We start from the raw sequence: 14,305 nt of genomic DNA on the forward strand, positions 1-14,305 counted from the left end.
AATATAATTATACGTAAAAATGAGAAAAATAATGTAAAAATCTGTTCTTCGTAAATGTATATAAAATACATTGGAAATATAGAAGATAATAGAATTTGTACATACATTATATATTAATAAACAAAAGAGAGAGAAACGCAATACTTGAAATCTTGTATTTTATAATAATTAAATTAAAAAGCATTAATTAATTATTTTAAAATAAGCTATACCTGTTTTTATATTAATCAAACAAATATAAATTCTTGAATCTTATGTAACATTATGGTGAGTAACTTTGGTAATATTTTTTATTAATAACATTTAATTTGTGCTCATGCTTTATAGATACAACCATTTTGTAATCTTATCTGATAGAAACTGTATAACATCTTTATTGCTTACATAGTGCGCGCAATGTACTTTTATAAGAATATAGAATATTTTTTTTTTTTTATACAAAAAATAACTGTAATTGTTTTATGTGCTAGTGCCTATTATAGAAAATAATATTATATATAACTGTTTTAACATTCTGTTTGTTATAAAGATTCTTTTAATACAGAGATCATAAAGTGTTCATAAAGTACAGAATATCTTTATATAGATGCAAGCAAATGTTGAAAGAAACATCAATAATAAAAATAATACAATTGATTATTAAATCCTTTATAGTGTATTTTCTTATTGCATATAGATAAGCCAGATAATTAGAATTATCTAACTTAATGCAATTTATTCACAATTACTGAAAATCTTCAGTTAAATATATTTAATCAAATTATAGATCATATAGTCCCCTAGTACTTTTAATTTTATGAAACACAAATAAGTTTATTCTTATTCTATATAATTTATAAAGGAAAATGAAATATTTAATGACTAGAACTATTAGTCAATTAAAAATGTATGAAATAAAAGTATTTATACATGTAAATATAAACTTGTATTTATAATTGCAACTTATCATAATATAAAATGAATGTTTTTTACTACCTTATAAATTATATAAGATTATTATAATTACCAAAAAGTCAAGTTATGGTAGCGACTACAGTATGCAAAATGAGTGTATACATTTTACTAATGCCAAATTTTATTTAAAAATCCAATGTTTATCTATAATATTCTATTCAACATCTTCTTCTGACATTGCAGTTTGAGTAACTAGCTTCTGTAAAAGATATTGGAGAAACTTATTTACTTTTAATCAATAAGTATAAAAAATACCTTAAAACATATTTACATGGCCAACAGACGGTATTCTTTGCAACAAAAGATTAAAAATTTGAGGTGGCAGTGTTTTTTCAAGAACTTGCAATAAGTGACTAGGTTGGCCACAAACTGCAACTGCATTGGCTAAATGTTCTATTCCACTTTCTACATTGCCATACATAAGCATTTCTTCTCCGAGTTGTACCTATTAATAATCAATATTTTGCTTTTATAATACAGATATATTTTACATGGAAATATTTGAGTAATAATGTAATAATGTTTATATTAACCTCTTGCAAGAAGAATTTCTGTACTGTCTCATGATCTTTAAGATCTGGTATCTTAGAACTTGCTTTCTGTGCTTGTTTTTTAGCACGTCTTCCTAAAATAACAATAATTAACAGATCTGATAAAATAATAATAAATTGCATTTATTTTTTTATGTATAAAACATAACATATCAAATGTTTTAATTAAATATAGTTAAAATAATTTACAATGAGTTACCATGTAAATATCTATATGAAAATATTAAATTGAATATAAAAAAGAAATTAACAAAATGAATTATTTTTTCTTTTTATATAACTCCATAGTTCAAAATTTTCAAAATTATTTCACAATTCTATGTGAACACGTGAACAATTTATATAATATAAAAAGTGTAATTATTAAGACCATGTGAATGATATCAAATTGCTGTACTTACGTTCACGTAGTTTCTTTTTAAAATCTGGATCACTACGGCGTTTTTTATCAAAATAAAAACAATAGCCAACAAAAATACCGGCAATGCCAACGGCAATACCCACTGCAGCTTTTGAAATCATGGTCATTCTGATAAATAACTTTAAATAATATAATAGTGAAACTTATAAACGCCTCATTGCATCTTCGACCATCACGAAAAAGGCTATCTTCCCTCTAGTGTGTATCAGTGTGAACAAATTGATAATTAAGGCACGTTCTTTTGTGCGCTCACTAAAGCTGGTCATCCAAATATGCATTTTACGGATTGGTTAAACGTTCAACATTTTTTAACCAATCTGAACGAATTTTGAAATTATGCCTAGTTCATATATAAAGAAATGTATATTTTTAATAATAAATTCCTTAGAATAATATTAGCATATATACATATATATATATGTATATATATATATATATATATATATATATATATACATATATATTCATATATCTATATATGAAAACATTTTTATTCTGTATATTAATATTTTATATATTTAATTTATATAAGTGTACAATGTAAAGAGTATCACGCGATCGTGTAACAATGCGCTCTACGTTTGAAATTGAGAACTACTTTCCGCGTCAAAATATTTATACGAGTAATAAAAGATCGATAAAGGATATTTTTGTGAATTTATTTATTGCGTTTGTTATGTATAAAATAAAATAATAAGAAAACATGCCATTAATAAAGAAGCCTATGCGTTATGCTCATCCTGAAGGACATACAGACGTTTGTTATTATACTGGAGAAGAGTAAGCAAATAATTGTAAAAGTATTGTTAACCATTTTTTTTTTTATTGTTGTTAGAATATTTTTACAATTTGTATTTACGTTTAAGGGGAGGTCTTATTACTTGTGGTTCAGATGGAGATGTTAGATCATGGTTAAATTTAATGGATGATGATCCAGCGGCAAGTTGTATTGCGGAACAAGCAATAACAGTGATATCAAAGGTAATGAAATTTTATAATTTTTCTATTTTTCATAATAATTTCATAATAATAATGTTTGATATTTAAAATTAATACTTTTGAAATGGTGTATCAATGAAATTATAATATATTTTAGGAAGGGAAGATATATGTAGGTAATGATAATAATACCGTTCAAATACTTAATCATCCAGATCTTGAAAAAGAGGGTATAGTAACTAGATTTGCAGCACCAGTATGCGCATTAACTAGTACAGTAAATAGTAATTATATTGTATCAGGTGGATGGTATGTTAAAATTATTTCTTTTCTATAGTATTATAAACTTTATCTTTTATGATTGTTATATTATTGTATAACATACTCTTATATTTTTTAGTGATATGAGAATACAAATTACTAATATTAGTACATCGGATAGTATAGAACTCGAAGGACATGAAGCTCCTATATTAGGTTTATCTTTGGATCCAAAAGAAGAATTTGTTGTATGTCAAATATAATATATGATTGTAATTTATGAAATTTTCATGTACTTATAACATTAAATTAAATATTCCAGGCTTCTTCTAGTGCTGATGGTTCTATTAGAGTTTGGAGCATTAAGGAAAAACGTGCTGTTAACATTTGGAATAATGTTGTACCAAAGTGTAATTCTTTTTTTACTGCAAAGACATACTGTACACCTAGTTTTCATTGTAAAGATGGAAGTTGCCTTGCATATCCACATAATAAAGATATAATTATCGTAGAAAGATTAACTTGGAAAGAATCACATAGATTAAAATGTCCTACTTTGAAATCTGTAAGTTTTTATAATCTAATTTAATTTTACTTATAAAATCAATATATTTTTACAATATTTTATTTTTATATATAGGAATTTAGTATCTGCAAATTTTCTGATTGTGGTACAAAATTAGCTGCTAGTACAGTATATGGAGAAATCGTTGTATGGAGCACAGAAAATATGGCATTGATAGGAAATATTGAACATCCACAGAATACTAAAATCACTGCGTTGGTGTGGAAACATAATAAATCAGATGAAATTGCGTTCTGTGATATTTCAGGCCAATTAGGCTGCATTGATGTGGTATGTAAATAGATATATTTTAAATATAGAATGTATTATTATATTTGTTATTATATCATTTTAGATAGTTGATAAACAATCAGAAGATTTGGTAAGTGATGAACTTTCAACACATAATGAAATTCGTGAAACTACAGAATTTCCATTAAATGATATCAATTATGATAATGATGATGATGATGATGATGATGGAGAAAATGTAATAAGTTTAAATAAAATAAAAGCATCTGTAGAACGTGAAGATGATGAAAAATCTGATACATTAGAGAAAATGCAAGATGCCGTGGATAATATAAAATCTTTTATGCCAGAAATACGAATACAACCACCTTTTCAACCTGGATCTTCACCTATTCATTTATTATCACGATTTATGGTAAAATTATTTTTTTCTTATTAAAAAAATATTAATAAAACAAATATGTTTTAATTTGTATTTTTATTTGAATAACTATAGATGTGGAATGACATAGGAATAGTAAAGTGTTTTAATTCGGAAGATGGAGAAGAATCTAGTATAGAAGTAGAATTTCACGATGTTACAATTCATCGCAGCATGCATATAAATAATTATTTAAGACATACAATTGCCTCATTATCATCTTATGCTCTTGTGTTGAATTGTCCTTCACTTGAAGATATAGCAAGCAAACTTGTTGTAGTAGTATTACAAGGTTATCAAATTAATAATATATCGTACAAAAAATTCATACAATTTTCGAACTATTTTAATCATCAAATTAGCTATTTAATGTAACAGAAACACTTTAAACTTAAGGCTGGGGTTCTGGAAATAAGGAATGGTCGATAGAACTTCCAGAAGGAGAAGATGGACAATGTGTTACTGCAGGAGACAATTTTGTAGCAGTTGCTACTTCTAGAAGATATTTGAGAATTTTTATGATAGGTGGAACACAACGTGAAGTTATAGCTTTGCCAGGTCCTGTAGTTGCAATGAATGCATTTACCAATCATCTTGTAGTTGCTTATCACGATGGACTAGGTAAAATATGGAGAACTAAGTAATTTTTCAAAATATAAAATATTTTATACGTTTATTATTATTAATAGGAACGACTGGAGATCAACATATGAGTTTACTTTGCATACAAATTTTTGGAACACGTTTGAAAAATCAAAAATTAACTATCCCTCTTTCCCCATCATCAGATCTTATATGGTTAGGACTGTCTGATCTTGGATCTCCAGTTATAATGGATTCAGAAGATATTATAAAAATATATGATAAGAGATCTTCTTTATGGAAAGTTGTATGTGATATGGATAGACAGGTAAAAGATAATGAAATTATATTTTTTATAATTTCTTTATTAAATACTATATGATTTGAATAGGGCAAAGGTAAAGCTGACCATTATTTTATAATTGGAGTAAGCGAGGAACGCAGATCTGTTCGTTGTGTATTATGTAAAGGAAGTTATTATCCAGCAACGACTCCACGACCGATTATTATTGAAATACCTTTAAAAATTCCTCTTTGTGAACCTGAATCTGAAAAAACAGAAAAGGAAACAAAATTGTGGCAATTAGGAAGTCAACCGTTAGATGAAAATGAAGCAGTATTATTTCTTATTGCAGTATGTAGAATTAAGTTTCATTTTTTGTTTTTCTTTTTTCTTTCATTATAAAATTAGTAACAAATAATAAATACTTTGAATTCAAATAGTTGGCTTGTCGAAATAATGTAGAATATCGAGCAGTTGAATTATGTGAACAAATAGCATCACAAAAAGTATTAGATTTGGCGATAAAATATGCAGCACGTATTAATCGTACTGCATTGATGAAAAAATTGGAGTCCATTGCTGACATTAAAGAACAACAAGATGAACAAAAAGAAAGTAACGCTCAAAATGATATGAACAATCACGATGAGATAATAGTGGAGGATGCAGAGGAAATACTTTTAACTCCCGTAATAACAAAGAAACCAGATATAGAAATAAAGCCATTATCTATGAACGACGCTTTATCTACGAGAAGGAGTAATCCATTTTTAAAGAATGCGCGTTCACAATCGACAGCAGGTAAAAAGGATGACGTAAATGTAATCAATTTAATTTTTATGTTATATACAAGTTGTCCGTCCATAGATATCCAAGAAAATATTTCCCGACTGGTTGAAGTAACAAGAAAGTTTATTAAAAAAAAATTGCACTTTGCAATTAACTCAGAATTGTCTAAATTTTTTTTTAACTCTGTATAGATAAATTGTTCTTTCCAATATTTATATTACAGGATTAACTGGTCTCAATACTGCACAAGAAAAGCCTCAAAGATCTGTAACAGAAAAAAATCTATCTTCTAAATCAAAACCGAAAAATGAAGTAAAAAAAGAAACATTTGTCGGGTGGTATGCAAAACAAAAGAAACATTTACAAGAAGAATTTCCTAGTTATAAACCTGCTGAATTAACTAAGATAGCTTTATCAAGATACAAAGAAATATCTACAACGCAAGATAAAGAAGAACAATCCGAAGGAAAAAAACGAAAATTATCGAGTCCTGAAACGGAACAGAATAGTCAAAATAAACGATCGTATACTGAAAAATTAAGTACTTTCGCGTGCGAAAAATAAATCGTTATAAAAATATAAAATAATTATTTTTAATAATATTATAAAGCGTTAACATATTTTACATACTGCCACATTAAATATTTTTATATACTTTTAAGAACTTTATAATAATAGATTAAAAAAAATTTGATCAGTGAAGAAATGCAAATTTTTATTGATCTTGGTATTATATTCTTATATATTATATATATTTTTTTTTATATTCAATGTGAAAATTCGAAGGATGAAAATTCATGTCAATGTGACTGAAGCAAAAACCTCTTTTTGTTGTTCCGACCGATCTAATTTAATCTGTCGATAAAACAGATCTATGGATACTTTGGATCCGTTTTTAGTCTGTTGTAAACCTTTGAACAAGCGATACGTTGAATTTTAACAGTAGGAAATATTAATTTTAAAGAAGAGAAGACGAAATAAAAGGAAGAACAATGTTGGAAAAAGCATTTAAAGGTAAAAATAATGAGAATAAATTTAGAAGATCATTAGATAGACTTATTTCGAGATTGTTTCTAAATATAAATTCAAATTAGATACATAAAACGCACGTTTTATTGCATCACCGAGATGTTTGCATTCAGAAAACGGAGCACCGATTCTTAATTGTTGATTATTCATTTATTATTTGTGAAATATTCCTTAATTTTACGATATATGGTTTTAATAAATTAATGTACCTTTCGAAATGTTGTATCGTTCTTACGGTATGTCTATGTTTACGTAATGTAACAGAAAACAAAAAAATAAATAAATAAATAAATAAATAGATAAATAAAAATAAAAATAAAAAATAACAGAAAAATCGGATAATTTTAGTGGATCCATTTTCAACGAAATCATTTTCGTTTGATAATCTATTTCATTAATAATCTATTTGATCGTAAAATAAGTTAAGGACTTACATTTGAAAAAATATAAAATTATCATTTGTATTAATATATTTCTTCTACTAGACGATTTCAAGAATTGAAAAAATATTATTTTTTATACTATTTATATTAATCTTATCATTTACATATCTCCTTATCTCATAATAACTGTTATATATATTTAATAATATATATCTAAATATATTATTAAGTTTATTAGAGATAGTATATAATACTACCTCTAGATAGTAATCAAAAATTAATATAAATTTACATTTCCTTTCGTGTCTAAAACTAAAAACTCATATACTTATACTTTGGGAAGGTAACCATTTTTTTATCAGTAATATTTCGTTATTAAACATTTTATAAATGTTTTTAACTAAAATATTTATATAGAACGTTTCTGGCAGATATAATAATTTTATTTTCAATAATCCTTTAAAATAAATTTCAATATTCTTTTATTTTTTAAGGTATTAATATTTCGAAAGTAAATTGTCATGCAAGCACGAAAATACATTCGTAATCGCGTTATGCATTTTAAATAATCTTTTACCGTATATTTCAACATTCTTCTCTCTTTTTCTTTCTTTCCCTTCTTCTCTCTCTTTCTCTCTCACTTTCTCTCTCTCTCTCTCTCTCTCTCTCTCTCTCTCTTTCTTTCTTTCAAGGTGTTAAAATTTTAATCGAATAATAAAATATTAGTAAAACATTCATTTTGATAGCAAATAATGGTAAAACATTAATAAAAAATTAATTTCAAAAGTAAATTGTTATTTATGCGCAAAAATACATATGTAATCGCGTTATCTATGTCCAATAATTTTTTAACACAAATTTTAATATTCTTATCTTTTTTAAAATGTAAAAAATGTAAGTAAACGATAAAACCTTAATTAAATATTATATATTATATGTCAAGAAAACTTATTACGTATGCGTTTCCTATATCATACAGTAGGATCATATTTCTTTTCATTGCAGTTTAGATGCAGAGAATATTACGAAGACCTTGTAGTAAAATAGAAATATCGTTTGTTATCGAAGTAATAACTCGGCATGGTAAATTACTTGAGCGGTTCTAACAATATAGAAACAATTGTTCTTATATTCCATTAAGCACGTATCTCATAATAATATTATTTTCACACTACGGAAATATTTCTTTCATTTATAGATCATGTTCCATTGGATCTTATTCAAGATGCAATGGGTGTTATGGGTCCTTGGCATATTGTTATTGCTATAGCACTTTCTCTTGTCAAATTCCCAGTTGCTTGGCATCAACTCTCGATAGTATTTTTAGCACCTCCGACAAATTTTTCCTGTATCTCACCAGAATCTTCAACTAATGGATCTATGATTATGAAATGTTATGTTGATACTGGTAATGGGACCATGGAAAAATGTACTGGCTTTAAATATGATAAAAGAATATTTCGAGAAAGTATTATAACGGAGGTGCGTATAACTATATCGAAATTTTATAATATAAATAGCATATTATTGTTGTAATGATTGCTATTGTGAAAAGAATATATTTTTTTTTTGTCATTTCTGTTTCAGTGGGATTTAGTTTGTGATAAAGAACAATTAACAAATGTTGTACAATCGTGCACAATGTTTGGTGTTCTTGTGGGTAATTTCTTATTCAGTTCGATGGCCGATAGGTATAGAAATTATATATCATTAATAATAAATTTTATATATTTTCAATATAAATAAGATTATATATTTTAAATATAAACGGGAATGAGAAATTAATGTAAAATTAAGTTAAATATTTTCAGGATCGGACGTAAAAAACCTTTGATGATAGCGATAGCTTTGCAATCGATAACAGGCGTTATAAGCGCATATGCCGTATGGTATGAATTATTTCTTCTATTTAAATTTATTTCTGCAATAGCTACGGGTGGAACGATGTTAGTTAGTTTCGTTTTACGTAAGTTTGTTATTTCTATTCATAATATAAATTATATGTTATATAGAATTAATTTTAATTGTAAAGTACACGTTTTTCTTCTGTATTTTTTTGTAGTAATGGAAATTGTAGGGATAGAATGGCGATCGCCGATGTCCGTTTTGTTTCATGTACCGTTTATAATTGGTCATATAACAACTCCTCTTGTTTCTTATTTAACACATACATGGCAAAAGTTTCAAATGGCTATTTCCATACCGGCGATTTTTTTATTGTCCTACTATTGGTAAAATAAAATAATATTAAATATGCAATATATATTATATATATATATATATATATATATATATATATATATATATATATAATTTACGATAAATTATTAATACAATTTTCTGGTTTTAATACAATTTTAGGATAATCCCAGAATCACCTAGATGGTTACTTGCTATCGGTAGATCAGCAGAGGCCGAGATTATTTTAATGAAAGCTGCCAGACGGAATAAGATTCCATTAGAAAATGTAAATAGAGCCCTCGAATCGCACGAAAGTCAAAGATTGATTCGGAAAACAAATAATACGAATTACAATGTCACACATTTGTTTAAAACACCTAATATGAGATTAAAAAGTATTTGTATATTTATTAATTGGTTCTTTTGTGGCACTTGCTTCTTTGGATTGGCACAATACATGGGTCATATTGATGGAAATATATTTATAAATGTCGCTGTGTCAAGTATAAACTTTAATAATAATATTTTTCAAATTTACAATATTTTTATTTTTTATATAATATAATATTTTTATATAATATAATATTTAATAATGCATATCACTTTACAGGTGCTCTTGAATTACCAGGAACTATTATAGTTCTCTCGTTGATATCAAGAGTTTCTCGTTTAAAAATATTGATGGGAGGCAATTTTTTGTCTGGCTTGAGTTTACTTTTAACTATAATAATAAATCATCCTACTGCACAACTTTGTTTAGCAAGTATTGGAATTGCTGGAACAGCTATTAGTTTTCCAACCATATACTTATATAGTAGTGAAATATTTCCTACTGTTGTTAGAAACAACGGAATTGGTGTAGGTAGTGTTTGCGCAAGATTGGGAAGTATAATTGCACCATATATTGCTACTGTGGTAATGTATATTTCAATATCTTATATTACATACATACACATGTGCGTGTGCACGCACTACTTATATAATACGATCGTATAACATATTCTTTTTTAATTATATATGTTTTTAATAATTGTAGAATAAAATTCAACCTTGGTTGCCCCCTGTTATATTTGGAACAGGACAATTAATCGGAGCTGGTCTCTGTTTGTTATTACCAGAAACAATGAATTGTGAATTACCTGAGACCATTGAGGATGGTGAAAATTTTGGAAAGTATGAACGATGATATAGTAAAGAGATTTAATGTTTATATACGTATATATACCTTTTTTATTTTACTGTAATATATTTTGATATTTTTGTAGGAAAATATCTACACAAAGTACGTCTTGAAAATATTGCAATACTTGAAAACTCGATTATATAATAAAATATGAATATATTCATGACGAATATTTTAAAAAATAGAATAGTTCTGTTAGAAAAATATTTATACAAAAATATTTATATTCATGTATATTTAAAATATATTTGTTAATATTTCTTACTCTATAAAATGGTATATAATTTTACTAGCAACATTTCAGACAATATAGTTACATTTAAAGATTTTATTTTTAAGCATTTAAAAATAATCATGTTTTTTATTTAGCACCTGAGTTCTATTATCTTATTAGAAAAATGTATATTTATACTAAATTGTCATATATGATGTTTTTTTATAGATTACATCATTGTGTATGTAATTTACAATATTTTTTTTATAAATGACATGATATTTGATGCTACCTAAGACAGATCTTTACATAATTGTATATACAAATCATAAGTAAATAAAAATTAATAATATTTTTACAAGATTTTCTAATAGTCATTTCATAAGATTTGATTTATGAAATGAGTGTATACATTCCATATAAAAATAAATATGATTAAGTCAGCCTTTTGTTAACTATGATATATGAATATTAAAACATATAACATCGCTAATGTAATTTTTATGTATAGGTACAACATTACTTATTTAATTTGTAGAATTACCTAAGTAAAGTATTTTATTGGGTAATACGTTGACTACTCCATTTGTTTTTTTGTGTACAGCACCAACAATTTGATTTCCATATTTAACAGTACTACTTAATGAATCTAGCCAAGACGACATTATACTTTTAGATGAACTTTTTTCTAAATTATTTAAAGTGCCTGGAATTTGTAGTAATTCATATGATAAAAAAAAATATAGAAACAAAAAATTAATATATTATATTAACATCGTTAAGTACAACCTACCTATCAAGAATTTAATAATTGCCTTATTGACAGCATCTGGATTTTCTTGATGTGGAAAATGATGTGCTCCAGTAATTACTTTTACATTAAATTTTTCCACATATTCTGAACTTTGAACTATACTTTCAATCGTTACAGATGGGTCTTCATTACCAACTATCAGTAATGTTCTTGTAAAATGTTGCTCGTTTACATCCATATTTAATCTTGTAAAAGGAAGATTGCGATAATAATTTATTGCTCCAGTCCAGTCTTCTGTAAAAAGATATATTGATTTTCATTATCGAACTATTATATAGATACATTTACATATCATAATTATAATAATACAAAAATATATTAACCTTTTCTGCTAAAACTATATTTATATGCTTCTACATAATTTTTCTTATTGTTTGTATTATTTACTTCAAGATGTTTAAATGTATCATTAATAATTGATAGATCTTCTTTCAATGCATCTATTTCTGGTAAAATTGGTAATCTGCTAAAATGCACCCATCTGTTGTGATGTATAAACTCATATAATTATATAACAAATTATATATTATAATCAATGAATGTTAACATAATTAATGTATACTTACTTTTCATCGAACACAGCATTTTTAGATATTTTATTCCAATATAAATTAGGATGTGGACTGGAAATAGCTATAAATTTACATATTATATCTCCATGTAAGGCAATCATGTACCATCCCAGAAGACCACCTAAATCATGACCTATTATACTGCACGTTCTTACATCAAAAGTTGAAATAAATTGTTTTAATTCATCTATTATAATTTCAATCTTATAGTAACGTTTCTTAGATGGTTTGTCGCTATCACCAAAACCTTTCAAATCAATAGCCACAACCCTATGAATTATAATAATAATATTAATGACATTAACAAGGCGATTGATAATTGTATTAAATATCACATACCTATAATATTTTGCTAAAGCTGGTATTTGTTCTCTCCAAGATAACCAGCAATCAGGAAAACCATGCAACAATAAGAGAAGAGGTTTTCCTACATCTCCTGCTTCTACATAATGGAATTTTACACCCTAAATAAGAAAACACATTTATAAGCTTGATTATTTCAAGTTTACTTCTATAACATTCTTTTTAATAAATATATCAATGTTTTTTAGTCAATGACTTTAAATTACGCGCCTTTCAAGAAGATATAAGAGTCATAGGATCGATACTCTCGATCGATCTAACCTTAGAAAGAAAAACAAACGAGAAAATAAAAAAGAAAAAGAAAGAAAAAAAAAACTACGATAGCTCACAATTTTCTTCTTAATAGGTAATAAACACTACGCACTTGTTATTCTTAATTAATGAGATAAGACATAATAAATTATTCTATTATTATTATTATTAAGTTTCTTCTACCCCTGTAGATCGATCAATTCAAATAATCAAATCAAAGTTCAAGATGAAGAATTACATCGTGATTGGTACGAAGTGAGCGGCACGTGTGTAGATGAAAAAAAAATTTCTTAGAGTTTCGATTATCGAATGATCATGCGAGAGAAGAAGAAAAGAAAAGAAAAGAATGTGTATTTCCGAAAAAGTTAAAGGCTGATCGTTCTTTCTTATCTCGAAGGTCAAGTAAGGCAAAATACATAATAACGAATTGATCTCTCTATTTGTTTTCTTTTATTATTTGTGTTATATTTATTCATTTTTCATCTCATACTCGCCATGTTAATCGATTAACAATAATGATTACATTGTTACCTTGATCTTCACGTAAGAATGAGTACCAAGATTGTTATCGACGAGGCATGGCGGTGGTTTGTCCCTTTGTTCCAGTACGAAAAACTTTTTTGGATTCCAGGCCCATTTCAAGAGTCTTTTTACTATCATATAGAGACCATATACGAAGGACAGAAAGTGTAATTTGATTATCTCCCACGTTGATATGTGTACGATTCTATCGGTGATCATGATGGCCATGAAGAAAAAAGAACAAAAAGAAAAGAATCCTTTACGAATTTTCTTCCTTCGAGGTTACAATTTTTTTTTCCTTTACACTTATTTTTTAATATCTTTTTAGTTAATTATCGTTTCTATTTCGCGATTAAACCGTTATTATGATATATGTATCACATGTATATATATATATATACATACATATATATACCATCAATATATGATATAGATATAAAATACGTATTATATATCATATGATATAGATCAAATATATTAGGTTTGTTTTTCACTTTGAAACTAAATAAATTTTGACTGAATAGGGAAAGTAAATCAATGTTGGATCAATGTGTATAAGATAAAAATAGATAAAAAAAACTAATTCATATATACACTATAAAATGTTAACGACGTTACGTTCTTTTCCAAATGTCTTCTTTAGAAGTTATGATCCTTCGGATAAAGTCGAATGAATATCACTGACCGAAGTTTATGATCGTGAAAGAGCGCGAAGGCCATCGTCAACACCAAGCTATATTCTTATCAATTTTGATTCCAACTATTTGCATCATG

At 26.3% G+C, this 14,305-nt stretch overlaps 4 protein-coding genes across 10 annotated transcripts in view; 2 read left to right on the forward strand and 2 right to left on the reverse strand.

Annotated features, from left to right (window-relative positions):
* Positions 1 to 887: 887 nt before the first annotated feature.
* Positions 888 to 2,123, reverse strand: LOC124951098 (mitochondrial import receptor subunit TOM20 homolog). Its single transcript, XM_047498893.1, has 4 exons — positions 1,907 to 2,123; positions 1,488 to 1,579; positions 1,226 to 1,399; positions 888 to 1,153 (listed from the first exon to the last, which is right to left on the reverse strand). The coding sequence occupies exons 1-4, from the start codon at positions 2,031 to 2,033 to the stop codon at positions 1,109 to 1,111; spliced, it is 438 nt and encodes a 145-aa protein (XP_047354849.1). The 5' UTR covers positions 2,034 to 2,123; the 3' UTR covers positions 888 to 1,108.
* A 370-nt stretch (positions 2,124 to 2,493) lies between these two features.
* Positions 2,494 to 7,011, forward strand: LOC124950953 (WD repeat and HMG-box DNA-binding protein 1). 3 transcript variants are annotated; one of them, XM_047498556.1, is made up of 13 exons: positions 2,494 to 2,706; positions 2,793 to 2,907; positions 3,023 to 3,174; positions 3,266 to 3,374; positions 3,449 to 3,691; positions 3,767 to 3,982; positions 4,047 to 4,358; positions 4,440 to 4,656; positions 4,761 to 4,985; positions 5,054 to 5,274; positions 5,338 to 5,580; positions 5,670 to 6,030; positions 6,097 to 6,384. In XM_047498556.1, exons 1-13 carry the CDS (start codon positions 2,630 to 2,632, stop codon positions 6,207 to 6,209), a joined length of 2,604 nt encoding a protein of 867 aa, XP_047354512.1. In that variant the 5' UTR covers positions 2,494 to 2,629; the 3' UTR covers positions 6,210 to 6,384. The 3 variants fall into 3 exon arrangements, with proteins under 3 accessions (XP_047354512.1, XP_047354513.1, XP_047354511.1); XM_047498557.1 differs by having other exon boundaries at positions 5,670 to 6,050; positions 6,242 to 6,379; XM_047498555.1 differs by having other exon boundaries at positions 2,496 to 2,706; positions 6,242 to 7,011.
* On the forward strand, positions 6,896 to 11,300 carry LOC124950955 (organic cation transporter protein-like). 2 transcript variants are annotated; one of them, XM_047498558.1, is made up of 10 exons: positions 6,934 to 7,032; positions 8,436 to 8,513; positions 8,629 to 8,912; positions 9,018 to 9,121; positions 9,242 to 9,396; positions 9,493 to 9,661; positions 9,792 to 10,114; positions 10,222 to 10,526; positions 10,648 to 10,784; positions 10,877 to 11,300. In XM_047498558.1, exons 2-10 carry the CDS (start codon positions 8,441 to 8,443, stop codon positions 10,902 to 10,904), a joined length of 1,578 nt encoding a protein of 525 aa, XP_047354514.1. In that variant the 5' UTR covers positions 6,934 to 7,032; positions 8,436 to 8,440; the 3' UTR covers positions 10,905 to 11,300. The 2 variants fall into 2 exon arrangements, with proteins under 2 accessions (XP_047354515.1, XP_047354514.1); XM_047498559.1 differs by lacking the exon at positions 8,436 to 8,513 and having other exon boundaries at positions 6,896 to 7,032; positions 10,877 to 11,295.
* LOC124950956 (epoxide hydrolase 4-like) overlaps positions 10,260 to 14,305 on the reverse strand; it is a 4,258-nt gene continuing 212 nt past the window's right edge. The window contains exons 1-7 of one of the 4 annotated variants that reach the window (XM_047498560.1): positions 14,217 to 14,305; positions 13,541 to 13,736; positions 12,734 to 12,858; positions 12,389 to 12,664; positions 12,146 to 12,303; positions 11,802 to 12,056; positions 10,260 to 11,714 (exon numbers count right to left, since the gene is read on the reverse strand). The exon at positions 14,217 to 14,305 is cut by the window's right edge and continues 212 nt beyond it. In XM_047498560.1, coding sequence (XP_047354516.1) covers positions 11,536 to 11,714; positions 11,802 to 12,056; positions 12,146 to 12,303; positions 12,389 to 12,664; positions 12,734 to 12,858; positions 13,541 to 13,736; positions 14,217 to 14,251 — 1,224 coding nt within the window. In that variant the 5' untranslated portion in view covers positions 14,252 to 14,305 and the 3' untranslated portion in view covers positions 10,260 to 11,535. Of the gene's footprint in view, positions 11,715 to 11,801; positions 12,057 to 12,145; positions 12,304 to 12,388; positions 12,665 to 12,733; positions 12,859 to 13,540; positions 13,884 to 14,125 lie in introns of those variants that run through there. The other 3 variants (XM_047498563.1, XM_047498564.1, XM_047498562.1) reach the window with 3 other exon arrangements.

This window comes from Vespa velutina, chromosome 8 (genome assembly GCF_912470025.1).
Source record: "Vespa velutina chromosome 8, iVesVel2.1, whole genome shotgun sequence".
Classification (NCBI taxonomy): domain Eukaryota; kingdom Metazoa; phylum Arthropoda; class Insecta; order Hymenoptera; family Vespidae; genus Vespa; species Vespa velutina.

Bases quoted from the DNA above. Each gene is read 5' to 3' on its own strand.
- LOC124950955 (XM_047498558.1), top strand. From the start codon at position 8,441: ATGCAGAGAATATTACGAAGACCTTGTAGTAAAATAGAAATATCGTTT. The intron at 8,913-9,017 runs GTGCGTATAACT...TTTCTGTTTCAG, and splicing joins GAGAAAGTATTATAACGGAG to TGGGATTTAGTTTGTGATAA. The intron at 9,662-9,791 runs GTAAAATAAAAT...ATACAATTTTAG, and splicing joins TTTTTATTGTCCTACTATTG to GATAATCCCAGAATCACCTA.
- LOC124950953 (XM_047498555.1), top strand. From the start codon at position 2,630: ATGCCATTAATAAAGAAGCCTATGCGTTATGCTCATCCTGAAGGACAT. The intron at 5,275-5,337 runs GTAAAAGATAAT...TGATTTGAATAG, and splicing joins TATGTGATATGGATAGACAG to GGCAAAGGTAAAGCTGACCA. The intron at 5,581-5,669 runs GTATGTAGAATT...GAATTCAAATAG, and splicing joins CAGTATTATTTCTTATTGCA to TTGGCTTGTCGAAATAATGT.
- LOC124951098 (XM_047498893.1), bottom strand. From the start codon at position 2,033: ATGACCATGATTTCAAAAGCTGCAGTGGGTATTGCCGTTGGCATTGCC. The intron at 1,580-1,906 runs GTAAGTACAGCA...TTGTTATTTTAG, and splicing joins TAAAAAGAAACTACGTGAAC to GAAGACGTGCTAAAAAACAA. The intron at 1,400-1,487 runs GTTAATATAAAC...GATTATTAATAG, and splicing joins AGAAATTCTTCTTGCAAGAG to GTACAACTCGGAGAAGAAAT.